General features: G+C 36.6%; 2 protein-coding genes across 2 annotated transcripts; both read right to left on the bottom strand.

The window, feature by feature from the left end:
* Positions 1-2,907: 2,907 nt before the first annotated feature.
* Positions 2,908-3,840, bottom strand: LOC308641643 (putative olfactory receptor 10D4; the record flags this gene model as incomplete). The annotated part of the gene is made up of 1 exon (XM_081280286.1): positions 2,908-3,840. The coding sequence occupies one exon, from the start codon at positions 3,838-3,840 to the stop codon at positions 2,908-2,910; it is 933 nt and encodes a 310-aa protein (XP_081136412.1).
* Positions 3,841-11,581: 7,741 nt separating this feature from the next.
* LOC308641644 (olfactory receptor 10D3-like) lies at positions 11,582-12,514 on the bottom strand (the record flags this gene model as incomplete). The annotated part of the gene is made up of 1 exon (XM_081280287.1): positions 11,582-12,514. The coding sequence occupies one exon, from the start codon at positions 12,512-12,514 to the stop codon at positions 11,582-11,584; it is 933 nt and encodes a 310-aa protein (XP_081136413.1).
* Between the last annotated feature and the right edge of the window lie 395 nt (positions 12,515-12,909).

Below are 12,909 nucleotides of genomic sequence, written 5' to 3' on the forward strand. Positions count from 1 at the left end.
CAAAAACATTCAGCAATAGGTCATTGTGATAGACTAAGCTCTTCAAAGTATTTTAACAATATTTCCATCAGGCTTTATTTCTGAAGGTGCCATTTCATTCATTTCCAGTGCTCAAGTTAGCCAAGTTTGACATTACAAGAGCTGAAATGGAATAATCTTTGTGTTATTTCTCATTTCCAGGCAGACACTTCGGATTACTTTTTTGATCAGTTTTCTAGGATTCTTCCTTCCTTGTCCTTGGCACTTTAAACACAGGTTTTTACAGTCCCTTCTTCTACCTTTATTGAAAGACTCTATCTCCATCACATAGCAATTATTTGTTCCAGGTCAGTCATCTCCACTATGTCTTATACTTCACAAATGCAGAGATCATAAGGATCTTATTCAATATTATATTCTCTTTGGCTAGTGTCGTGCTTTATACATAGTAAACTAACAATGAATATTTTATGTTGCTCTAAAGGCTGCCCTTTTAACTTGTGTTCTAGGCTAGTCATTGATTAAATGGTTCAATAAAATTATTTATGAATTATGTAACAATCCAAAATGATGATGTGAGAATTGTCACAATTTCTTTATTCTTTACTGCCAAAATGATTAATTTCAGCAATACAAATCACTAACTGATAAAAAAAATCACTGTGGAATGGGATGTTCAGAGAAGATATTACTGAGATGGTAGAGGATGAACAAAAATATAACAGAAAAGACATGATTTTCACAAAGGAAGAGTGGATTAGAGCGTAACTTTTCAAATCAAGAAAGCCATGCAGAACATTCATTAGAATAAGAAATATTCCAAAGGAGAAAGGACAGTTCCATTAAGGAGCACTTTTAAATAAGGCAGAACTACATCTGTGGTGCTTGAAAATGGGTCTATGGATTTGGGGGCACTCCCTTAAAAGACTGGAGCCTAATTTCTCCCTCGACCAAATGTGGACTATAAGTAGTCAATACCTTCTAACAAAGAAAAATAAAAGCAAGGGTGCTGGTACATATCTTTGGAGACAAGATCATAACAGTCTCTAGAGGCTCCCGCTGAGACCCTCCCTCAGCTCACTCACTGTGAGGGAAGCAGCCCCATTGTGTGAGGATACAGAGAGGTCCCCACAGTGGGGAGGAACTGAGGCCTCTTACTAATATCCAGGTACAAAACAGCTGCCTTTCAAGGAGATCCTGTGTCAGATGACTACTTCCATGGATGACAGAGTGACTGCAAAACCAAGAGAAATCCCCTGTTAAGGCCACCCAACTAGGCTACTCCTGTACTATTGACCATAAGATACAGTATAAGAAAATATATTATTTTTTTCTGAGCTACCATATATTAGAGCAATTCATTGCATTACAATAGATATCTAATATCAGCACCCAATGTCAATGATGTAGAGGATCCAAGAACTTTCAAATAAGGTATATAGCATTGACCTTGAAAGATAATATGGTGACATTAGCAACTGTGGTAGTAAATCAAGTGACTGCATATACAAGTTTGATTTATTTCACAGACAGATAGGCAGTACTCCCCTACATACCTTTCCCCTTTAGTCTTTATTTGGTCCATTAGAGAGACATTCTACCCAGATCCCATCTGATACCACTTGGATAGTTTTAAGTTAAATCATGAATCAATGACTCACAAAATGAATGAATATTACCACGGAGTGAAAAAGTAGGAGGTATAATTTTCCAGTAATTGTCTATTTCTGTGAATGTTACTCAGACTGCTTCCCTACTTTCCCCCAGAACATTACTACTATTGATATGCAATGCTAAACCAATTTGTGCCTTCACATGCGCCTTCCTTTTCTCACATGTGAAAATGAGGACAATAATAATAGGTAATAACACAAATGTGGTTCAGTCTGCATTACTTAACATATACAAAATATTCAGAACTGTAAGTCACATATAGGCAGCTGTCATTATATAGAATTCTTGATTTTTTCAATTCTTCTTATAAAGCAGTATACTACAGGAAAGGGTAGGAGTTAGATAAAGGTTCAGACAGCCTATTTTCACATTCTTCATACGTAAAAGAAACATGCTACCTGTTAGGATTCAGTGAATTAACATAGACAATACATGCAAAGTGTATTGACCATTATCACATACATAACAAACAGAACTAAAATTTTACTACATTTTCTAGGTGTTTGAGTGGATGACTCCAAATAGATGGGTTTATATCTTGAAAAGAATTTGATTAAATGTAACAATATAAGTGTTGAAATATTCCAAAAATAAATACATTATAAATAATATTAATATTTATTTTAATTAATTTTATTGATTAAATTATTTCAATTAATTTTATTGATTAAATTAATTTATTTATTTTAATTAATTTTAGATATATTCAATGTTTAGGAAAGAAAAAGTACCTCAGTGGATATAAATCACTGGCTGAAAAAGTCTTCTATTTTACAAACTTCATTCTCACATTCATAATTCATTCTCCCATTCTAAACCACAGTTCAATGATCACCTTCTCAATTGAGATTTCTCCAGTGCTGAAGATAAAAGGCTATCAATTAAATTCTTTTGTAAAAGAAAGGCATAGTAAAAGCCCAAAGAAGTTACAATATGAATATCAACTATAATTACCAAACTGCACAATACTACTCTTAAATTTCACTCTTAAATGTCAACTCCAATTTTTAGTTTTACTATTCAAAATATATGAACTAGAAAATATACTTTTATGGCAAGTGGAAAAGGGGAAATGCTGGCTTAATCTCAAAATATTTTGTAAAAGTTGTATAAACAACTTCTCCTAAATGACTCCTAAGACTCCCAAGAAAAAGGAGAACGTGACTTTGCCCAACTCACTGTTTGGTAACAAGCCAGTGGCTCTTTGAGGTTTTTCAAAAAAAAAAATTCAAAAAAAAAAACTATTCGCGGACCTTACAGCAGAGAAGGGTGAGCCATTTGAGTTACCATCTTCCTCAGGGCCACTTTCACATCCTTGTTTCTCAAAGAATAAATCAAAGGATTGAGGGAAGCAGTGATGACATTGTTTAACACCTGAACAACAGAATCCAGCCAGAGGATGGAAGCAGGTCTGAGATAGACAAGAATCACAGGTCCGTAGAACAAGAGGATGGAGGTCAGGTGGGCACTGCAGGTGGAGAAGGCTCTGCGCCTGCCTTCAGAAGAACAGATTTTCAATATAGAGAGAACAATGCAAGTGTAAGAAAGGAGGATAAGAAGAAAACACACCAGGGCAACCACACCTATGTTGGTGAAACTCACCATCTGTGCTAGAGAAGTGTCTGCACAGGCCAGGGACAGCACCACTGGAATATCACAGAAAAAGCTGTCCACCTCATTGGGCCCACAGTAGGGCAACTTAAAGATGAGAAACGTGAGGATGCTCCCATGCACACAGCCCCCCAGCCATGTGCACACTGTCAGGCTGGTGCACACCCTCTGGTTCATGATGACAGTGTAGCGCATGGGGTGACAAATGGCCACAAAGCGGTCATAGGCCATCACTGTGTACAGGAAACACTCAGTGCCACCCAAGGTGTGGTAGAAGAAGACCTGGGAGGCACAGCCCTGGTAAGAGATGGTGCGGCTTTGCCCCGCCAGGGAGACCATCATCTTGGGGGAGTTCACAGAAGGGAAGAAGATGTCAAACACTGACAGGTTTCCCAGGAAGAAGTACATGGGGGTGTGCAGGCTGGATGAAGCCAGAATGGTGACAAAGATGAGCAGGTTCCCCAGCAAGGCGAACAGATAGAAGGCCAGAAACAGGACAAAGGTCATGTTCTCCAGCCCTTCAGTGTGAGGAAGTCCCAACAGGATGAACTCCTTCACAGAGGTGTAGTTGTTCATGCTTGGGCACCAGGCAGGCCTGGAAGCAAAGCAATAATCATGACCTAAGACCTGGAGGATCTGAAAACACCTTCCCAGAGAGCGATTTCTCCCTCAGGCAGAGGCTGCCAGCAAGAAGGCTGAGGAGGAAAAGAGACCAGCAATAAATCTTGACTTATATTTAAAGTATGTGTCAAATTTGACCACAGCTTTTTCACATGTTAAATGAAAAAATAATATTAATCTTCATAATCAGCAATTATATTATAGTAATCAAGTCTTATCACCAGTTTAATTTAGGTTCTTCCAATCTGCTTTGTCATCAAACACACACATTTCAGAGTCACCTACCTTCCCCCCCAAAAGAGGGAGCCTTTTAGTATCAAATTGTTGTAAACAGGTCAACTACCCAAATAGAAAAATCTGAACCTAAACAGAAATTATATACACCTTGCTACTCATGTTTACTCTCAACAGTACTCTTGATTGTCTTCATCATTTGTATTCAAGAGAAGCACATACAGATCACATTTATATTCTGTACACACATATACTGAAAGAGGATGGAATCTGGAGGAAGGCATTGCATATGTCATATAAATAACCACAGCACCACAGTAGACATTCTAGGTCCTCAGTGAGATTTTTCTCTGTAATACAAACAATTGCAAATTTTAATACTCTTAGTACTATTTAGCTTTGTTAATTAATATCTGTACCAGATACTCCTAAGAAACAAGTTGAATGTTATTCTCAAGTTACAATTTCTTCATTTTTTTAGATTCCATTTTATTCAAAGCATCAATATGTTGCCACAAAATAAAACTAATTTTTCTCTGCTGTGACAATACTTGTTCACCAAAAATAAAAATAAAAAGATAAATATGTGCATATTATTTTACAGACTACAACTCTGTACCTTTCCAGCATCATTTCATTTTGATAAGGGTAAAGTTTTATGTCACAAATAAAATTCTCAGTAAATCCAATGAATGGCAAGGATGAAGATGTGGAGGAAGCTGAAGCTCCGCAGACCACTGCTGTGCTCAGTCTAACAGCCAGGTCCTGTGCAGGCTGGTCCTGATCTACCTGTTGGAATAGACTGAGATCCTATCAAAGATAACAACTGGATGTGAAAAGACTCTTTTCCAGCCCAAATGCTATTCAAAATTCAACTGTGGGACTTGGCAAGCTATTCAGTTTCATACACTTTGTTTTCTATATTTCTGATAAAAATTAAGAATGAATAAAAGAAAGAGCCATTCTTTGGAAAGCCCACTTTAGAGTTACAGAAAATTGATGCCTCACCCTAATCTGATTACCCCCCTGCATCAGGAGACTTGAGCAAATTAGCCTCCCTGAGCCTCATTTGTTCAAAAGAAAAAAAATGATTATTTTCTGTCTCAGAGAATATTTGTGAGAATTAAGATAAGGAAGATGTAATGCTTCACTTAGTCATTTGCACTAAGTAGTAAATGTACAATAAATGTACTTTAATAATTAAGCTTTATGCATGTAGGACTGAGGTAAAAGTGATAATGTAATAGTAAATGCATTGCTGGTGCCATTAAGATATAATTACAAATGGATTTTGAAGGGTCCTTAGAGTTTTTAAAAATATTTTATTCATTTATTTATTTTTAAAACTAACACCTAAAAATAGTATATCCTTATTAGATTCTAATGTTTTCCAAAGCAGAGAAAGACACACAGGACAAGAAAATGTTATTTTCTTGAGATTCAAAACATTGTGCTATGTAAATAAATTGGCAGAATCAAAAGAACATTTTGTGACCTAAAAATGTGTAAATATTTCCTTTAATCTAAACCCCTATGTTTCTGGCTCAATAACTCATACTGCTAAGTGGTACAGGTGTCTGGTCCATACCTGACTCAGACAAAGTGCAAGTATCACAAATTATCTTAGATACACTCAAATTCTCCCCACATGTCCTGTGCAGTCAGTATTCAACACCACACCTCCATGCACAACTGTCTTCAAGAATGGATCTCATAATGGTCCAAGGAAAAAATTACTAAGAACAGGCTTCACCTCATCGTGCAGAGAGTCATTTAGAAATTGAATTTCTACCACAAAAGATTTAAAGTAGAACTCACAGGATTATTTCTCAGAGAAATAGAAGACATAATCGTTTTCCTGCAAAAAGAGTTAACTATATGTCTTCTTCAACTCTAAGTATTAAAATTTATATGATTAGATTTCATCAATTTTTCAAGTTTTCCCATCACCACACTTACTGAGTTTTGCATTCTATCACCTAGTCCTTAATAAGACAATGGAAATATGCCCAACTATTAAAGGAAGTTCTCATGTAAATTAGATGTGTAGTAGAGTGGCAATAATTTCTAATTTTACTGAAAGTTAGGATTTCTGAGCAAAGAAACTATTTCCTTCCATGTCACCTACTTCCCCCTACAAGCCATTCTATGCACACACGTGCAGGTGTACAAACACACGCAGACATACCCCTTCCCCTCCGTGGGTTCCTCAGTGTTGGCTCACTACTAGATCACTGAACCCTGTAACAAGTAAGACCCTCTTTAGGCCCAGGAGTCTCTTCCTTGCATGGGTTGAGCAGGTAAAGGGACCAGGACACACAGCACATCAGGAAGATGAGGGTGAGCAAAGAGAGCAGTGTAAGAATAAGATGAATAGAAGCAGGCAGAGCTTCATACCTACCAGCTGATGGAAAGCACTTATGATGTGGGTAGAGAAGGTTTGTCCTAAACTTTCTAAGCAAGAAGAATGAGTTCCTAAAGCCTGAACTCTATTTTGCATATTGCATGGTATAGAGCCAAGGTTTTGTACTTTATCCTCTTGAAAGCAAAGCATGCATTTTATACTCAGCTGGTATTAGTGTGGCCCTTAAATTCTGAATTCATAATGACTTTGAACTCAAAAATATTAATAGACTTGGATTCTTTTGAAACAATATCCCCAGTGGCCCAATCCCCAGACTCAAGAATCATTAATGAGCAAAGGGAATAATCATAAGCTTTTGTTTATTCCTTGTCCCATTCTCTTCCTCAATATTTTATAATCTGACATGTTGATTATTGAAGTATTAGAGATGTCTGTCTGTAACCTTCTAGTTTTGTGAAATGTTATCTGTCACCCTATAGTGCAATAGGACATCAGAACTTCTTGAGCCTATCTATGATTTAGGACTTTTAAACTTCCCCTAGTAAAAATGGTTGTTATTAAAAAGAGTAAAAGTAATAAATGCTGACAAGGATTTGGAGTAAAGGGAACCTTTTCATACTATTGGAAGGAGTGTGAGTTAGTTCAATCACTGTAAAAAATAGCATGGATTTTTTTCCAAAATAATTGAAAATAGAATTACCATAGGATTGAGAAATCCTGCCACTTGGAATATATTCAAAGAAATGAAGTTAGTGAGTCAAAGAGATATCTGCCATTGCAGCATTATTCCCGGTAGACAAGAAACAGAAACAATCTAAATGTCCATTAACTGATGAAAGCATAAAGAAAATGTCTTACATGATGTATCCACACACACAAAAATGGAATGAAGATCTCTCATTTGCAACAACATGATTGGAACAGGAGATCACTATGTTACTGAAATAAGCCAGACACAGAAAGACAAGTACCATATAATCTCACTCCTATTTGGGACCTAAAATAGTCTATCTCATGGAAGTTGAAAGTAGAATGATGGTTACCAGAGGACAGGAAGAGTAGACAGGAGGTAAAATGCTAATCAGTGGGTATTAAGTTACAGTTATACAGGAATAAGAAGTTCTGTTGTACTTTTGTCCTATTGGGTGATTGATTTTAGATTATAATTCCATGCTGTCCATTTCCTAAAACTAGAAGAAAAAATTTAAAAGTTTTCACCATAAAGAAATGATAAATGAGAAAAAAAAAGGGAGAGAATTGAACAACAGCAGAGGAGGTAGAGAGGGAAGATGGGAGGGGAGGGGAGGGGAGGGGGGATAGTAGAGGATAGGAAAGGTAGCAGAATACAACAGTCACTAATATGGCATTATGTAAAAATGTGAATATGTAACAGATGTGATTCTGCAATCTGTATTTGGGGTGAAAATAGGAGTTCAAAACCCAATTTGAGTCAAATGTATGAAAGATAATATATCATGAGCTATGTAATGTTTTAAATAATCAATAAAAAAAAGAAATGATAAATGAGAAGATAGGTATGTTTAACCTGATTAAACTTTATACAAAATATACTAAACATTTTCTGGTACCCGTTAATATGTACAATTCATTATGCTTTTATGCAGAAGTTTAAAAACAAGTTGAAAAAAATTAAAAATAAAATTTAGTCAGAGTGCACAAGAGTATATGAAGAGGTCTGTGAGCAAACTATTTTTACTGGCTGCCCCCAAAACAAGCATAGACCTATTAAAAATGTTGTGGCTAACCCCCCTTTCAAAATAATGCAAAAGCAAAAAAGTGGCCTTTTAATGAGGTTTAAGTAAAATTAAAGATATTCTTACAAGTGATTCATTTTTAAAAATTTTTAAATTTATTTTAGTTAGTTATACATGACAGTAGAATGTATTTTTGCACCTTGGTATATCACACATAGATGGGCTATGCTTTTTCATTTTTCTGATTGTACATGTTGTAGAATCCCGTTTGTCATGCCAGAAGGAATACATATTCCCTCTCCATGGTTTTGAATTAATAACTGCTGCATAACAAGAATCTTTCTTCCTCTAAAATCTTATTCAGGGTGTTCAAGGCTCTTTTATTTTATATCTGCATCCTCATTAGATGTGACTTTTCTTTAAAATAAAAATATAGGGTTTAGAAAGCTCCAATAATTGCCAAAGTTTACTCCAATAGTTAATCATAGAACTTGGACTTGAATTTCAGTCTGTCTACACTTACAAGTACTTGATTCTAACTAAATGGAATATATATTTTGAGTCCCAATTTTGAAAAAAGAAAAACATCTTGAGTCATATGTTTATATTCATTTTCCTGTTCTTTAACTTTGTTTTCAAAAGGCAGAGAGTCGCCAGGCGTGATGGCACATGCGTATAGTCTCAGGGATTCAAGAGGCTAAGGCAAAAGGAGGATTGCAAGTTTGAGGCCACCCTCAGAGACTTAGTGAGGCCCTAAGCAACCTTGTGAGACTCTGTCTCAAAATAAAAAAGACTGGAGATGTTGCTCAGTGGTTAGGCACCCCTGTGTTTGACGCCCAATACCAAAAAAAAAAAAAAAAAAGGAAAAAATAGGTTATTAGAACAGCTTTAATTTTTTTTTGACCAGCAACAATGGTTTTGAACAACTTTATTGACGTATAAATCACACGTTGTAAAATGGTGTTTCCATCCCTACTTTTCCAAGGATTCTTCATACTGCTTTCCATATTCATAGAATCTGCCTCTTAGAGAGTAGAATGAAATGATTAGAGTGAAAGAAGCAGGGGGAGGGAAGAGTGGATGGTAAAGAGAGGTGTTATGTTATATGCATGTACAAATATGCCACAATAAAACCCACTGTTCTGCATAATTAATATGTAGCAATAAGTATATATTTTTAAATCTACCTCTTGTAACTATGTGATTTAATCAATAAAAGGAAAGTACTTGAACACTGTCATATACTTGTTAATAGTTTTCAATGTTCAGTCTTAGAATATTCTAAGTGTTTAGATAAATCTAAATCAATGGGTCTCTGCCTTGAAATGAATTTGATTCAATTTAGAAATACAGCTGTTGGGCTGGGGTTGTGGCTCAGTGGTAGAGCGCTTGCCTAGCACGTGTGAGGCCCTGGGTTTGATCCTCAGCACCACATAAAAATAAATAAATAAATAAAGGTGTTGTGTACAACTACAACTAAAAAATAAATATTAAAAAATACCTTGCATTAAAAAAGAAATATAGCTGTTGAATTAATCCAAAAATAAGCAATAAGTTTTTTAGTGTTTAATTTCAATTAACTGCACACACATAAGATTTTTTGAGAAATAGAGTACCTACAAATATAGAGATCCCTTTGTGAAAGTCTTTCCTCTACAAATTTATAAAATCCATTTTTCCATTTTATAAAATAGAATGATGGACCAGCTGCTTTTCTTAGTTTTTCTTCACATTTTTATTGGTGCATTATAGTTGTACAAATAATAATGAGGTTTGTTGTTACATATTTGTATATACACACAATATAATTGGCCAATGTCTCTTGCCAGCAATTTCCCCCTCCTTTCTTCTCCCCACTCCCTGGTACCTTACCTCTATTCTACTGATTTCCCTTTTTTTTGAATGTGATCATCCTCTATCCTTTCTTTCCTTTTTCTTCTCTAGCTTCCACATATGAGAGAAAACATATGATCCTTAACTCTCTGAATTTGGTTTATTTCACTTAACATAATAGTCTTTAAGTTTCATCCATTATTATACAAATGACACAATTTCATTTTTCTTTATGGCTGAATAAAACTTCATTGTGTATATATAACATATTTTCTTTATTTATTCATCTGTTGATGGATACCTAGGCTGATTCCATAGTTTGGCTTTTGTGAATTGTGCTGCTGTAAACATGGGTATGCATGTATCTCTACAGTATGCTGATTTCAGGTCTTAGGGATAAATACCAAGAAGTGGTTTATCTGGTCATATGGTAGTTCCATGACTAGTCTTTTGAAGAACATACATACTGATTGATCAGATTTTTTTCTAAGAAATGATGAACCATATCCAACATCAGACTTGTCTCATAGCCAAAAGTAACAATAATAATGCTCCAAATTGAATTATATTGTAGCCAGAAGATATGACTAAAGCCAAAAAGGTTGCAAATTGAGTGTTGTCAGGGGAGAAAAGTTAAACAGCTTAGAGCATGTAAAATAGAGTCAAGGGAACTTGTTAAATCAACTCCCAGATGTATCCATGGCTGAACTTTTGAACAGAGCTGTCTGTATGAACCAACTGGGTTCATGCTGACCTGGAGAGCAGGGTAAACTGTAACTCCTGAAATGAAATACATGTCCTGACACTGTGTGAATCATTCACCTTGCTTCTTGAGACTCCCAATGCCCCATATTCAATGATGCTTGATTTGGTATCTTTCTATTTAAATCATAAGAGCCCCCAAAGATATAACTCTTGTTTTTCTTGACTAGGTGGTTTTTATTACAAACTGATATTTACCATATTTACCAAACTGTGCAATCATACTTTTAATTCATTCCTATAGACTCTAAAATATACCTTTATTGATAGCCAGAGTGAAAATGATTTCCATGCATGTATAAGGATGTTGGGATGAATCCAACGACTATATATAATTATAAAGCTCTAATAAAAACAATCACTAAGAAATAAAAAGAAAGGCCAGAGTGATGCTATATTAAAAGAAAATAAGGAACAGATTTTGAAAGGAAAGAAGAAAGGAAGAAGAGGGCAATGCTAGAATAAGACAGTCTATGATCCATAAAATTATTATAGCCATAGGATAAATGGTCTGAAAAGAGTTCCAATGAGCACAGACCTGGTGGAACAGAAAATATATGTTGTTTTGGCAAATTAAAAAATGAGAAAATCCTGAGTTAATCAGAAAATTTTCTTTGAAAGGGGAAATCTATATCTCTGCCACCAATTCTCTACTGCATGGTATTTTTGATTCCTAATAAATGAGGAATACCTTTTCTCAGCTCACTATTTTTGGCAATGATTCTGATATAAGGGAAGTGAACCAGAAGAAAATCCCCAAAGAGTTTCAGAGAACTATTCTGTTACCTTATAACACAGAAGGGTGGATCACATGAAATAACACTTTCCTCAGGGCCATTTTCACATCCTTGTTTCTCAAAGAATAAATCAAAGGATTGAGGGAAGGGGTGACAATACTGTTTAACACCTGAACAGCAGAATCCAGCCAGAGGCTGGAAGCAGGTCTGAGATAGACAAGAAACACAGGTCCATAGAACAAGAGGATGGACGTCAGGTGGGCACTGCAGGTGGAGAAGGCTCTGCGCCTGCCTTCAAAGGAACGGATTTTCAATATAGAGAGAACAATGCGGGTGTAGGAAAGGAGGATAAGAAGAAAACACACCAGGGCAACCACACCTATGTTGGTGAAACTCACCATCTGTGCTAGAGAAGTGTCTGCACAGGCCAGGGACAGCACCACTGGAATATCACAGAAAAAGCTGTCCACCTCATTGGGCCCACAGTAGGGCAACTTAAAGATGAGAAACGTGAGGATGCTCCCATGCACACAGCCCCCCAGCCATGTGCACACTGTCAGGCTGGTGCACACCCTCTGGTTCATGATGACAGTGTAGCGCATGGGGTGACAAATGGCCACAAAGCGGTCATAGGCCATCACTGTGTACAGGAAACACTCAATGCCACCCAGGGTGTGGTAGAAGAAGACCTGGGAGGCACAGCCCTGGTAAGAGATGGTGCGGCTTTGCCCCGCCAGGGAGACCATCATCTTGGGGGAGTTCACAGAAGGGAAGAAGATGTCAAACACTGACAGGTTTCCCAGGAAGAAGTACATGGGGGTGTGCAGGCTGGATGAAGCCAGAATGGTGACAAAGATGAGCAGGTTCCCCAGCAAGGCGAACAGATAGAAGGCCAGAAACAGGACAAAGATCATGTTCTCCAGCCCTTCAGTGTGAGGAAGTCCCAACAGGATGAACTCCTTCACAGAGGTGTAGTTGTTCATGCTTGGGCACCAGGCAGGCCTGGAAGCAAAGCAATAATCATTACCTAAGACCTGGAGGATCTGAGAACACCTTCCCAGAGAGCGATTTCTCCCCCAGGCGTTGGCTGCCAGCAGGGCTGAGGAGGGAAAGAGATCAGTAATTAATCTGGACTTAAATTAAGTAATATGTTAAATTGGTCTTGGAGTGATTTTTTTTCCAAGTTAAGTGAGATAAGAAAATGATTTATACTTGGCAAATGACTTATAGTAATCTAATAAAGACTTATTGCCAATTGAATTTAAATTGTCTGGTTCATCATCAAACACACTTGCATATTTTAAAGAGGATCCTTATCCTCTACCATCTTCAAGAAAAGTTTATTACAGGTACAATATCATTTTAGTATCAGCCAAGT

The sequence above is a fragment of the Spermophilus citellus genome, assembly GCF_964194105.1.
Source record: "Spermophilus citellus genome assembly, chromosome: 2".
Lineage (NCBI taxonomy): Eukaryota > Metazoa > Chordata > Mammalia > Rodentia > Sciuridae > Spermophilus > Spermophilus citellus.